Source organism: Mytilus edulis, chromosome 13 (assembly GCF_963676685.1).
Source record: "Mytilus edulis chromosome 13, xbMytEdul2.2, whole genome shotgun sequence".
Lineage (NCBI taxonomy): Eukaryota > Metazoa > Mollusca > Bivalvia > Mytilida > Mytilidae > Mytilus > Mytilus edulis.
Window position 1 is genome coordinate 47,032,534 of NC_092356.1, and position 15,746 is coordinate 47,048,279.

Genomic DNA, 15,746 nt, shown 5'->3' on the forward strand with positions numbered 1-15,746 from the left:
TCTATTGCGTTGGTTTATAAAAATTAATATATGGTATAATTTTGGATCCTCAATGCTCTTCAACTTTGTAATTGTTTGGCGTTATAAATATTTTGATATGCCCGTCACTGATGAGTCTTATGTAGACGAAACGCGCGTCTAGCGTACTAAATTATAATCCTGGTACCTTTGATAACTATATATAATTGCCAACGAAAGTCCAAAGATTGTGGATGAAAGTACAAAAGTACCATGCAATCGGCTTTAAAATACCGCGCAATATCAAAATGCGAAACATATCAAATGGGAAATCCAAAGACCCGATTAATGAAGAAAAAACAAATAACAAAAAACAAATATTACACCAACAAACGACAATGTGAATTATAGGCTCCTGATACAGAAAAGGTGTTGATAGTCCAAAATATTAATCTTGTATCATCGTAGCCTACCTATCAGGGATACCGTTGATGTGTTCTTGTCCTGAATATGCATGAAATAATTGACACTGGACGTTATGCATATAATAATTAAGCAATCCAGAACTATTCATTACTTCATTAATACGTAAAAATTTATACACGACGGGTGTCGCATGTGGAGCAGGATTTTACGAAAATCTCTCCTTTTTACGCGGTTCGTGATTTGTTCAGTCTGTTTCTATGTTTTGTTTTTAAACACCGTATCACCAGAAATGACAATTAGTTATTAAAATTGTATAATTTGTTCATGCTTATAAGGATGGATCAAATTTATTGTTAGTTTCAAAGAGACGATTTGAAACTGACCAATAATTGTGTTACAAATAATAAATCTCAACGATAAACATTTATAACAGGTATAATATAAACAAAACTTTCTAATGTAGTTTTTTGCTTCAATTACTTGTATTATGAAAATCATACATTCACACAAAAATGAGTCATAAAAAAGGACAGTCCGTTGTGTAAATATTACTGAGAAATAACATATACTGATTACAGTTCACAGTTTTATTACACATTGAAATATGAAATATCCGTATGATCGTATGTGATGAGCATAATCGTATAAAAATTGGGTATGTCACCCTATGAATATACAAAAATTAAAACATGTTTAACGCCGCCTCAATTTTGCGCATGTCCCAAGTCAGGAGCCTCTGGCCTTTGTTAGTCTTGAATGATTTTTATTTTTAGTTTCTTGTGTAAAATTCGGAGTTAAGTATGACGTCAATTATCACTGAACTAGGATCTTTTTTAGGGGCCAGCTGAAGTACGCCTCCTGGTGCGAGAGTTTCTCGCTGCATTGAAGACCCAAAAGTGGACTTCGGCTGTTGTCTGCTCTATGGTCGGATTGTTGTCGCTTTGACACATTCCCCATTTCCATTCTCAATTTTATTATTTCTGCATTGAAGTTATTTGTTTCGATAATAATGACTATTTATATTTTTTGTTAATAAAAAGTATGCTGTAAAAATCATAAACAAAATTTTAAATATTAGTTAATGTAACACATTGTATTTCAGAGCAAGCCTTGTTTACAAATGCTGTTTGTATAGGCAAAAATGTTTACATTTGGAATTCTACATAATTTGTATAGAAATATGAAAGGTTACAATAAACTGCCTTTGATAAATTCTATTATGTTCAATCAGTTTTTTTCCATCAGTAAAACCAAAAACGTTATAATAATAAGGGAATAAGTTAGAAACGTTAGGATTATACTTGGCTATCTGCAAATTGACTACAGCTCTGTGACTTCCTGTAAAGACATATTATGTACCATAATTATCAAATTATTGTTCATAGAAATTTCAAATTATTGTCCTGCTTGTAAAGTGTGTTTTAATTTTCTCATTGAATACTTTAGGAACACAATTATTATTCTTCACTGGTCTTTAACCATTTTTGAAAAAAAGTAAAAAAGGAATCATTTAAGTTGTCTAACGATGTTCAGCTGATTGTTTTGTGTAACTGTACATGTTATATAGAATTTACAAGTAAATTCACCATAGACACCAAGTGATTTTAACGGTCGTAACATTAGATCTATTGTATCACTGCCTTCAGGTTAAAATGATGTTATAATGATACAGTGTGTTCACCCATTATGTTGATACTTGTTGATGCTGACATAATTTCAAATGTTATTGTAAAATGTAGAATTTGCGTTCTGTCTCAAATGTACTACTTAAAAGAAAGGAGAAAGATAACAAAGGGATATTAACACTCATTAATTATAAAAAACATACAGCCAAACAACGAAAATTTTAGTAAACATATAGATACTTCAATATATGCCTTGAACTGTTTCCTTGAATTGAAGGTGTAAAATTAATGAGATTGCGTTTCCTTAAAAACCTCATGTATTTTGGGTTTAATTTGTAAAAGCGAAATGTAATGATATAAAATCCATTCAATCCATTCAACAAACGACGTGATGTTATTTTGATTCTGAGGTAAGAATAATGACGAAATAAAATATACTTCAAGCCCTTAAGATTGCTGAAGCGACAATTTAAACTTCTTCTGTCAAAAGTGCTGTACTAATACTATAATTGATTTTTTTTTATATAATTTGCTACGGGTTCGAACATTCATATTGTACTGAAATAATTTTTTTTCGATGATATTTTGTCGGCTGTTGCTATTTGTACGGCTAGCCGGACGAATAGTACCAGGACTATTTGTCCGGCCAATACATGCGCATGTCACTATTTGTGTGTGCGTGTAATATTATCTTTAGCAGCACCAGGGGGTAGCAAATGTTTGTAATCTTTATTGTTAGGTCCCCATCTTGTTACTGGTAATTAAAATAGTTGTTTTCTTTATACTAGTGTATAGTCCAATGTGGATAATGGTAATTAGAAAAAAAAATCATATATATTTCCAATTTAAGAAGAGAGAAGAAATTACTTGTAATACAACTCGGGTTGTGTTTGATTCATGCATTTTAAGTTAACATAAATGACTTTGTCTAGCTAAAAAAGGTTGTCTGTAGCGGTCAAAGAGAATTGTAGACACCTTGACATAAAGTTATCCATATTTTGAGTGAGAGGTTGGAGATTTTTCTATAATCCTCCCCCCATGAAATAAGAAAACAGCACTATTAAAATCTTATTCAGAAATTCCAGGTGGGATTTTATTTAATTTACGGTGGGGTCGAGTGACACGGTGTACTCCTTTTTCCCAAATTCCTCTTTTCTTTTTTACCAGATCACACCTTTGTTGTCCCCCAAATTTCATTACCCCACTTTTTATAATTCTATATCCAACTTCCCCACTTTTGGTAACCCCATCCCACTATATCCAATTTCGATACTTGCAAGATTTATTTGCCAAATACAAACAAATTTAATTAGTTAGACATGCAATTGAAAAGGGGTTTCTCAACTACTCTTGCATTGAAAATCTTTTCCAACATTTATACAGCTGTAGCAAGTATTGTATCATTCTTTGAAGTTCATTCTATAGTATTCCTTTTAAAATTCCTAAAACGTCAAAATATATCACAAATATTGATATCGCCGTTTTCAGCCATGATCATAAAATTGAAAATTGAAAATTGATTACACGCGACCTCCTGGTGCTACAGAAGATAATATTACACGCACTTCCGAACGCACATGACATGCGCATTGCAATGGCCGGAAACCTAGCTCTGGCACTATTCGTCCGGCTAGCCGAACAAATAGCCACTCCGTATTTTGTCTTTTATCACTAAACCAGATATTCCTTAATTGTGTAACCAAATAAGTACCTATCATGCTTATATAATGCGATTACTAGAAAAATAAATCACAGAGTAAAATCTTGTTTCTTCTTATTTCTTAAGGATGAACTAAGGTGAGGTTTTCGAATGTAAGTCAGACGTTGAGACTCCTTGGCTTTTACCCAATAACACCCATTTCTCATTTCATATACGACTTTATCGCTCATAAAAGGTATTTGCTAAAATGTATGCAGATTCTTGAATTTTCCCCCTTTAATTTGAGACTCAAATATTGAATACCAATGCAAATATAAGATATAAGTCTGAGTCAGCCTTTTCCCGCCATATTTTAAATCAAATATCTCGAAAAGGAGCTTCATGACTAATCAATATTTTTAGCTTATTTTGTTCCTTAACTAATGTTCTTCCGACTTACAGTTTCAATTTTAGATTCTTGATTTTTTCAATTTCACCTAAGTACATCCTTAAATGGCAAAACATCTACCTCTTTAATCTTATGTTGACAATGACATTAACATAAAATCAAACATCAAAACATCATAACTTCCCGTCGCTTTTCATTGGTCATAGATCGGGTATAGTCCCTTAAAGACACATTTAGAAAAAAAACCCAGCAAATGCTCTACAGTATTGTATCACAGTTGACATTTTTTCAGGGATTACCACCATGTTTGAATGTGAGTGTAGTAAAATCTCTTTAACTACATTTTTCACAACATGACTTGCTTAAGATTACCCACTATGATGAAATATGATTGTAATCAAACCTCTTTCACTGCCTCGGATAACACCTTTTTAATTTCCCCCTCTATTGTCATTGGTAAGGTATTTTCATCCCTAGCAACAGCTGAGATTACAATCGTCGAGTGTTGAGGAACATCATAATGGCACACTTGCCTAAATCTTGGTTTCACTTCTCCACCTTATAAATATAACAATTGACTTTAAAAAAAAAACATTTCATGCATTTACATCTTAAAATTGCATACATATACATGTATGCTCTATCGGTATGGTGGTTGCAAATACAAAATGGACGACGTTTGATGTTCTTACACAGTACATGTTATCCCTTTCTGGACAATATATAAACATTTGAATTTTTTCCTGAAACGTCGAATACTATTGTAAAATAGTGTTGCAAACATCCCCTTCCATTCACTGTTATTAGTTTCGCAGTTATAATGGAAAAACTGAGGTTGAAACTAAACTAATTATACAAGACAGTCAAACAAAAATGTTCCAGCAATATATGCAACGCTTCCCATTTATATGTCTAATAATGATAGCGAGCTATGTTACATGCTGTTCTGTGAACATCTCGATTCAGAGGTCGAATATAAAATATTTAAGCAAAATTTTAAAATACTTACCAAATAAAGAAAATCGTTTAGTCACTTCTTTATTTCCTTCATTTTCCACTAACAGTGTGTCGTATGCAGATCTTTTAAGAATGACCAATTGGATGTATTGTAAATAGCGACATCTATCGCCTTCACAAGCAGTGTCCCTGATCAGTCTTGCTTGCCTCATATATGACAAAGAATCTAGGAGTAAAACGTACAGAAAAAAGGTTAGACTTTATTCACGCAAAGAAACACTTTTTAAAGATTTTTTATTTTGAATATAATTTTCCTTTGAAAAATGCTTTGTTAATGGAATATTAAGACAACAGAGTTGCCGTCGAATTTTGAGTTCACAAGCAATTTAAGTATTACAAGTCAAAGTGTAATCATGCGATAACTTTGTTCCCATTGAAGCCTTGGTGTAACATGTCATTCACAATACGAATTTCACTGTTCAAAATATGTATAAAGCGCATGATAACCTCAATCTACTATTGTTAAACTTAGTGTGCTATTGAAATATGGACTTCTCACTATTAGTTCATTTTATCATAGCAAATTCATTATTACGTTTTTGGAACCACAACACATTATGAATGTTATATTCTGTTGATCTGATAAAGGGAAAACATTAAAGGAATATATTTTGATTATTAAGAACACGTATATTTTCGCTAATCTGCCCGATTTAACAGTCATGTTTTACCTATTTCGTCCATCAGCCTTATAGCAAGGGATGATAATCTTTCAAAGACTGTCATATCTAGTGCCTTCTTCACTGCTTTCCTGAAATGGTTCTCGCTGCCATCAGAAAATAACCTGAACCGCTTTACACGACATTCAGTATAACTATTTCTTCTGTTATCAGGAACTAATGACCCAAGATTTTCTGAAAATAAAACAAATACATCAAACACATTGATAGATCTTGCATCTTTGGTTTGAATTTTTGTTGATTTAATTCAGTCTGGAGAGTCGCTTTTTGTGCTTTGATTTCTACACATAAACTATAATGTGACTAATTTTTCTATCATAGTGTTTCTTTTCCATACACTTACATTAATGTTAGCTCATCATTGTATAACATTTCAAAACTTCATTTTCAAAGTAATGCTCGTATATATTTACCTCTGCTTGCATTACATATTTCCACACAACATTCACAATTGTGGAATCGCATTTCAGACAAAGGCATCAATGAAATGATAACAGTTTTACATCTGGCTTCAAAGATAAACTTTGGCGGCTCAACAGGCTCTATGAATAAACAGATGTGTCGTGTAAATTCGACAATGAACAATATACAATATTTATTAGCACTAACACATTGATATTAAATGGTCCTAACATATTTATTTTAAATTGAAATGACAAACTAACAATAATAAGATTAAAGTGACAGCTAGTGGTAATAACACAAAACAAGAATGTGTCCATAGTACACGGATGCCCCACTCGCACTATCATTTTCCATGTTCAGTGGACAGTGAAATTCGGGTAAAAACTCTAATTTGGCATTAAAATTAGAAAGATCATATCATAGGGAACATGTGTACTAAGTTTGAAGTCGATTGGACTTCAACTTCATCAAAAACTACCTTGACCAAAAACTTTAACCTGGAGCGGGACAGACGGACAAACAGACAGACGGACGGACGGACGAACGGACGCACAGACCAGAAAACATAATGCCCCTCTACTATCGTAGGTGGGGCATAAAAAAAAAAAAAAAAAAAAATGACAGAGAGATTTACAGTTTTTGTTGGAGTTCGTGTTGTTTAGTCTTTTTTGTCTATGTTGTGTTTTGAGGACTACATGTATTGTTTGTATGTTTTTTTTTTTTTAACAATAACTAATTATACTATTTCGCGCACATATGATGCATTTGTAGTAATGTTGATTCATTTTTTTTTCAATACGAGATTTTTTTCTTATTAATATGATACATATAGATAGGAGATTACATTCATCTACTTTTTACGATATCAATTCGAGCTATGTTCAAATGCTGTCTACAAAGGCATTATCATATCTACTGACTATTATCCAATTTATTTAATAGTTTTAATGTACACGTTATATAGCTTCAACACTAAATTTGTCTGATAAAATAAATATAAATGAACATATTTATTTACCAATATCCTATTGTGCCATAGTTGTATATTATCATTTTAAGAAACTGTATACGACTTGAATGTAGTTACCTTGAGCAATTAATTCTGTTTTATCTGGTACAATTAAATAGTCTTCAAACATCTGAAAAATGAAAAAAATAAATAATTCTAATTAATAAAATTGAGAATGGAAATGGGGAATGTGTCAAAGAGACAACAACCCGACCATAGAGAAGACAACAGCAGAAGGTCACCAACAGGTCTTCAATGCAGCGAGAAATTCCCGCACCCGGAGGCGTCCTTCAGCTGGCCCCTAAACAAATATATATACTAGTTCAGTGATAATGAACGCCAAGGGCGCAAGTTCCATATCAGGAAAGTCGCCTCCCAAAATATCAATATAATAATAATGAACGCCATACTAAACTCCAAATTGTACACAAGAAACTAAAATTAAAAATAATAAAAAAAATAATTAAGTCTACAAAGATTTTTTTGTATGTACATATGTGTGTTTGGTTATTCTTCGTTGGCTAGAGGAGGTAAAGGGGGAGGATCGGAGTCCACAAAACATATGATACCTGTATCGTGTTTACCCCTCTCCGAGGTCAGGATCAATAGCCTTTGTTAGTCTGGGTTTTAATTCATTCATATTTTTCGGAGTTATATAAGGCGTTCATTTGTTTATTGTCTGACATAATGCTTATATGATTGCTTCATTATGAAACATTTTGTATAACAAAAATGAAAATTTTCAGGTTATTACAAATCGTCAAATATGCTATTTTATACACGTAACCTTAAACTAGCTTAAGATACGGAAACTATGATTTTTGTCAAAACGTAACACAAAGAACATCTGATTTAAAATGAAAAAGGAAATCAGAACAACCAAAATACACACTAACATGTTTAACCCCGCCACATTCTGTATTAATGTGACTGTCCCAAGTCAGGAACCTGTAATATATAGGTTGTCGTTTGCTTTTTATGTTACATGTTTGTTTTTCGTTCATTTTTTGTACATAAATTAGGTTGTTAGTATTCTCGTTTGAATTGTTTTACATTATTGTCATTTCGGGGCCTTTTATAGGTGAATATGCGGTATGGGCTTTGCTCATTGTCGAAGGCCGTACGGTGAATTATAGTTGTTAATTTCTGTATCATTTGGTCTCTTGTGGTGAGTTGTCTCATTGGCAAATATACCACATCTTCTTTTTTATATGAAGGATCATTTAGAGTTAATGGTTCATGTCTGATTGTTCCTTTGTAGATTTACAACACCTTTACACTTGTGACAATCGGATCATGTGATCATATATCTGTTATACAAACAAGCAAGAAAATACACGTTTGAACCGATCAAATATATCAGCAAAGCTTGGGAACTCGAGCTTGCAAAAAAAGAACCTGCAAATGATAACAGATACTTTTCATTGAGCTAAAAGTAAAACCAGCATAATGAATTTAACGATCAAACTTCATATTCATACACCAGCTCACCTGAATTGATTTTGTATTGTCTGGAAATAATACAACCTGAACTACTTCGAGACTGGTATCATGACACATTCTCCCGAACTTTCTTATTGTATCAACCATTGCATGACATACACCCTTCCAAGGATAGTGCAAGGTTCCAGTACCAAGAACCGGAAAAGCTATTGTTTTGTACTTTGAGTTTGAAGCTAATGTCAGGCAATCAAAAACTGCTTTTGCTAGTATCTGAAAAATGTGAATGAGAGTTTTTTAATTTGAATTTAAATGTCACATGCTGGTTTCTTTCTTTTATTAAAGAGTTTTTCCCAATCAAACTTAAATTTTCATAATTTGACCACACTCGTATATATTAAATCAACCCAATAGGAAACATTATTGCAGTGTTATTAATGAAATTGTTTATTGTATTTTTAAAACTATAAATGAAATTGTTTGTATTTATTATTAATAGATTTCACCTGTAATGAAAAATTTGCATTTTTTGTCCAGGGAGGAACTGCAAAGTGGTAAATAGCTTTGCATTGTAATTTTCCAGGTGTAGTTTGTACAATCTCTCCGTAATCAACACCAGTAGGGTGCTGCCGTCTACAGTCAGACATAATTTCCTCTCCGCCCTCCTGTAGCATGTATATAGATACAGCACCTCTTGTTAGGTCGAGGTCTCTTCCTACACTGTTTACAAGAACATCGGTCTGAAATGGAATGCATTTACGTTTAAACGATAAGTGTAATTTAAACCAAAAATGTACTTACAATTCTAATACATGTAACTGTTGAGAATAGACCAAAAAGGCACCATTATTTTCTAAAATTGTATTTTTATTTTGCTTTTTTTGATACACCAACAATTTCTGAAGATAAAAATAAGACTTTGTAAATTGGCTCGGTCAACGCGGTTTTCTGGATTTACATTCATCTTGAAAGACTCAGCTAAACAAAATGAAAGTCATGGATCTATAAACAAGATATATAGTTGAATACTTACGGAGCTCTTAGACCAAAAAGGGAACAAAAGTTAATAACCAATGCTTTCAATGGTAAAACTTTTATAGCTGACTATGCGGTATGGGCTTTGTTCATTGTTGAAGGCCGTACAGTGACCTATAATTTTTAATTTCTGTGTCAGTTTAGTGGAGAGTTGTCTCATTGGCATCATACCGCATCTTTTCTTTTATATTAACTTCTAGAGTTTTCAATTAAACCAATTTTCTTATTTTATATTAAAAGAGCTAGAGCCTTAGGATAGTTTCTTAACAATTCAAAATATATGGAGAATTTAAGATAAAACTGTAAAAATCATTTTAAACCCACGAGTTTATACTAAAATTGTAAATGAAAGTTATAAAAATGCATGGCTTAGTGCATTTTTAACTATATTAAGCACACCGTTGTCGAATGAAATAAATGTGTGAATGGAAATAGGGAATGTGCCAAAGAGACAACAACCCGACCAGAGTACTATCACTACAGTCAATAAACAATGTCTTTTCGTAACAATCGTAAGATAAGATTCCTTAATGCCAACCAGTAAATGTATAAATAAACATTGATTTAATAGTGTATGATTATTTGAATTAGTTCATTTGTGTTTATCCTATTCTTAAAGCTACATGTAGTATTATAATTGCTCTGATACAGTACTGCATGTTGTAAAAAATGTAGGTAAACGGTCTTTAAGTTAGTTCTTTCATTGGGAAAGACTGGTCACGATAATATTAAATGTTAGAAACCAAAGATGGAGGTTATAGCTTGATTTGTTTTATTATTCAACTAAGCTTGGTTCTTCAAGAATTCTAATGTTTTGCAGTATTTTTATTCTAGTAAGAACTATTTTACTTACTTTTTGTTTTTCTATGTTTCCTTGTACCAGTTCGATTTTCAATGAAGTTACTGCAGCTGAACAATAAAGAAAAAATAATTTTTGTCATTTGTTTTTTTTTTTTTTTTTTTTTTACTCATTTATTTGTTTATTTGTTTTTTCTTATCATTTAGCATAATTTTTTTTTCTTATCAATCTATATTGAGTTTTTTTCCTTCTACATTTTATTCAACTGTGAACATGTATTAGTATTATTTTTTAAATGTTAGAAGAATACAGACAAACGACGGACGCAAAGTAACATCATAAGCGAACATGACTTCTTGAGCAAATTTAGCTAAACAGCGTGTTGCTACATACGGACTAAAGGTGCAAAGTGACAAAGTCGTTAAAAGCAAAATTAAAATAAAACCCTTCTACCATTTATTTTCAAACATAAATCATCATAAAAAGTAGCATAAGTTATATCATATATTTGAAACAAAAGTAAAGCCTAATAGATCAAATAGCCTATTTGTTTGCATAAGACAAAGAAGCATGACATCTGGAATTACACAATAAGCCAGATCAATCTTTTGCAATTACATTTGTCTGACTTACAGCCATCTCGACAGCTGCAGTAAACATGGCCTTTGTCACCACTTGAAGAAAGCAATTGTACTGCTTTCAAGACATTAACCTCAGTGTGCTCTGGTATGTCTAACATTGTCTCTAAATCTTTTCGATTAGATTTGACTTTTTTAACCAATCATGATTACAATTTTTTCCCCTATTTTGTATTTATTTTCGGCAATATTCAGCACAACTTCTTTGATATTTCTACAGTCCATAGGACCTCTGTCTACTCTTTGCATTGGTATTATGACATTGTCGTCTCAAATTTCCAAATCTTTTAATCATCTTTTAGATTTTGCTGTTTTAATCAAAGGGTAAAGTTCATCAACAGTACCATTATACATGATTTCGTCTCGTTTCCATTTTTACACTTTAGTTTTGACTTTTTTGAAGTTTTGCTCATATATTGGTTGTACAAAAGGTACAAACATGTTGAAAGTTCATACCTTTAGGTTTTAGTCATCAATTGTTTCTTTAAAGGAATACGATTTGTTGAGAACATCAAATGGGCCAGATAGAATAATGATTTGCACAAGTTATCTTTTTCTCAGTGGAAATTGTACGAGTAATTACTTGTACAACTTTATTTGTACAAGGAATAACTTGCATGATGGCATCATACAAGTAATAACTCTTAAAAAGTTTTTGTACAAGTTATAACCTGTACAAAATAATAACATGTACACGACATATACAGTTTTAAATGATTGATTGATTGTTTGTTGGTGTTTTAACGCCACTTGTAAGCGCATTTTTGGGCTATTTCGTTGCGGCCAGCTTTTTATTGGTGGCGGAGGCCGGAAAACACCACAGTTGTGAACTGATAAAAGCAATCCAATCAATATTTGTTTAGTTTTCATTCTTATTTTATTATTATAACGATAACAAAATTATTTGAACCAGCTACAATACTTTTATTTTAACTTAAACGTTAAGTTTCTTGTGTTCTGGTCGTGGTTTTTTTGGTTTAAAAACGCTTTTAAATGTTTTGAAATCGGACGCACATCTTTCTGAAATGTTGCTAAATTAGAAAAAAATCACACCGTGTTTTTGAATAACTCAATCGAAAAAGGAGGAATATGATAAAATATTTAAACAAATATAAGACCCGAAAACAACAGAAGATGCTTTCATATACAGAACGGTGACCAATATACTAATATTGAATTCTAATGTTGTCAGGTTTTGAACACTGCTGAATATCCCATTGTTTTTTTTTAATTTGTTTTAATAAAAGAGGGACGAAAGATACCAAAGGGACAGTCAAACTCATAAATCTAAAACTTACGAGTTACTGCTCTATTTGGATCCTCAAACATTTTCGACAAATCATAGAAGTGCAGGAAAGGTAGCCCTGCTTTGAATGTGTCCATCAGTTTTATTATCACTGTTATATTCTCATTACAGACATAAATTGTCTTTATACTGGTAGCCCTACTAACGTATGACTGTATAGATGTACAAAAGTTTTCTGCAAATATTTCCGGATTGTCACTGATAACTTCCGAAGGGATGGCTAAAGTATATAATTGTTTTTTGTCTACTGCACTCAAAAGGTTGTCGATATTTCGCCCAATTAATGAAGATTTGTCCTTTGTATGTTTTGATGAAGGTGTTAAAACAGAAAAGTTTGCCACCATACAATGTGGGAGTCCGTTTGTTTCTTTGCTCATGGAAACAGCTATAAAAGTTAGAAAATCATAGATTACAAAAGTATAAAAAAAGTTGTATTAATATCGAATTTGCAAGCTGCCAACACGACATGTATACACAAGAAATTCCAGTACATCGACAAGCCTCTATAAGACGTACTCGACTTATCGAGAATTCGATACACCTGAATGCGACTTATCAGGTGTAAATATGCATTGATCAACCGGGAATTCTCCTGAGACCGAGTAATTACTTCGACTCATCCGGGAATCTATACAACCGGTCTCGACACAACCGAGTTCGACCCAACGGGGTTCGACTGTATCATTATACTAACCTTGATCTGCTGACTGCGAACATATAATATGTTTGTTTGATTGACATATCACATCAGCAGGTACTTGTTCAGCAGATCCATGGTAAAGAACAACAAGAAAATCTTTCATCGGATGGAACCATTGTGCAAACTGCTGCCTCTTTATCTCGATACCCTCAATTGATAGAGTACACTTTAATTCACTCTCTAACCTTCTCGTAGCGTCCTGTAGTTTTGTTTTAAGTCTGGTCGGATTATCAGATTTCACAATCCATTTCATTCTGCGTTGGTTTCCAACGTCGCAAGTGTGGTCGTAAGGTGGATCTTTTAACTTTTCATAATCATTGCTGACTTGCATGTTTGCGGTTGAAGAATACAACTGACTTGGTTCCTTTGTCGCATGGACACCTGTAAATGATCTGCGGGGTATACACATGATAAAACAGAATGAGGCACAACGCTTATTTATTTTATAATTTATTTCATTTAAGTAATAGTTATCAAAGGTACAAGGGTTATAATTTAATACGCCAGACGCGCGTTTCGTCTACAAAAGACTCATCAGTGACGCTCAGATCAAAATAGTTTTAAAGCCAATTTGAAACAAGTACAAAGTTGAAAATTAAAAAGTCAATGTATTCATGTATGTCTTTATCATTATGCACCACTATTAAAAAAAGGAAAGACAACACTTTATAAATTGAATTCGTATGAAGTGCTTTCTGAATCTACCTCCATCAGGAATAATCAAATGCGATTTGTAAAAGCTTTTATGACCAAAACGAGCATACAATTATAGCTTAATTCGTCTGTATTGTTATCAGTTTCTTTATGCATTTTTTTTCATTCTAAAAAAATGTCAGTACATAATCTTTGCCTAGTATTTGCGACAACACGGATTTTAGACCTTTGTATTCAATGTCATGAAGCTTTCATATAACATGTTAAAAAATTGCTAAGTTTTCTCTTGCTATGTGATTAATAATAGTTAAATGTAAATTATTGCCAATATATACTAAAAATATCATCAGAACTTTCATATCTATTTTTATAATTGATTAAAAGCGATTATTAATGTACCAATTCAGGAATATGACAGTTATTTTCCATTTGTTGATGTATTCCAAATTTTCGTTTTGTCATTTGATAAAGGACTTTTGTTTTAAATTTTTCTTGCAGTTCAGTATTTGTTCTCTCTCAAATTGTACTGATTTAAACGAACCTGACATGTCTACATATTCCTCATTCTGCAATTGTAAAGTTGGAGAAATCTGTTGAAAGTGAGAACCTCTGTAATGCCTCTCCTCAGCCAACCACAGTTTTAGTATAATCGACTTAGTGGCAGCTACAAAAGTGCATTCTGGAAACTGTTCATATACCAAATACTTGCTTTCATTTTCTCTCACTACCGTGGTAAACTCATGACTACTGGTAAATAGCGGAATATTTTCATAAGGTGTTGTATTTGTAAAAGCTGTGCTTACAAAATTTTCTTTCACGACAGCTGTTATCGAGGTTTGGATGAGTGAAGTATTACTAAAAACCCAAAGATGATTATTGGTGATGAAAAATTCTGCTTTAATTCTCTTGGGCAATGCTGTTTTAAGTAAGTCCATCGACATGTCACATTTCAAGAGTTTTAAAATAAATGGATCAAGCTGAATCGCGACCGAAAGTGAATTATTACTTGCTATCCGTTCGATAGCTGAAACAGCTTCAGTGATAACTGTTTTTCTGGACAAAAAACCAACTAAATGGATTACATCATGCCCTTGAAAGAAACCTACGGTTGAATCCTTTATATATTCATTGAAAAATTCAAACAACAGTTTAGAGACTAATTTTATTGGCAAACTGAATAGAACCAGTTTGTCGCCCTCGTCATTCCATTTCGATTCAATTTCACTGAAAGCATATTTCAAAGATTGAGTTTTTAACTTCACGTTTATCATTTCGTTTTGGTTACATGATAACGTGAGACATTTCAACATCTCAGATTTTGCAAATGCTTGTTCTAGCAGCTTTTTATGATATTTTACAAGGAACTGCATTTTGACGGGAGACAACGATGAAGACAACTTGTTTTGCTCAATAACTTCCCCGTTATCAATGGCCAAAACTGTTTTAGTCCAAGCTAACTGCCATGGTAATATGACACTGTTGTCAGTAGATATAGGCAAATGTGTTCCTGCAATTATGAATCTGACATAAGTAAACAATAACTGCAATTGTTTTTATCCACGCTCATTGGACTCTGGTTATGAGCCGTCTCATTGGCAATTACACCACATCTTAATTCACTATTCACATTGGGATTGAGTGCGAATTTGAAAAACAGGTGACGCACGCATATCTGTAGACATTTATCCTTTTGATGAAACCAGTTTTGTTCCAAATATAAAATACCGAAACCGTTATTTGTATACAACATTTCACGAAATCGCTATAACTAATCATTCGTTCATGTTAATTAGTCGACAATCGTATTTATCAATGCATGCAAAAACGCACCTTTTACTTTCTTGAAAACTTTTGAATGTTGTGAATGGGAAGATTGAAGCAAGTTATTTGTCTGAATGTAACAGTTTTAAGAGATTAGTCCTAATATTGGTATAAATGATTACTGATAGAAAAGGCAAGTAGGTGACTCGTGTATGATTTTGGTATATTTGTATATAGACTAGGGA

The 15,746-nt window shown here is 32.5% G+C and overlaps 1 protein-coding gene across 1 annotated transcript; it reads right to left on the reverse strand.

The window, feature by feature from the left end:
- Positions 1 to 924: 924 nt before the first annotated feature.
- Positions 925 to 15,210, reverse strand: LOC139500743 (uncharacterized). Its single transcript, XM_071289582.1, has 12 exons — positions 14,282 to 15,210; positions 13,081 to 13,467; positions 12,379 to 12,771; positions 10,497 to 10,552; positions 9,115 to 9,348; positions 8,660 to 8,881; positions 7,247 to 7,298; positions 6,168 to 6,296; positions 5,746 to 5,928; positions 5,067 to 5,240; positions 4,461 to 4,615; positions 925 to 1,722 (listed from the first exon to the last, which is right to left on the reverse strand). The coding sequence occupies exons 1-12, from the start codon at positions 15,108 to 15,110 to the stop codon at positions 1,705 to 1,707; spliced, it is 2,832 nt and encodes a 943-aa protein (XP_071145683.1). The 5' UTR covers positions 15,111 to 15,210; the 3' UTR covers positions 925 to 1,704.
- Between the last annotated feature and the right edge of the window lie 536 nt (positions 15,211 to 15,746).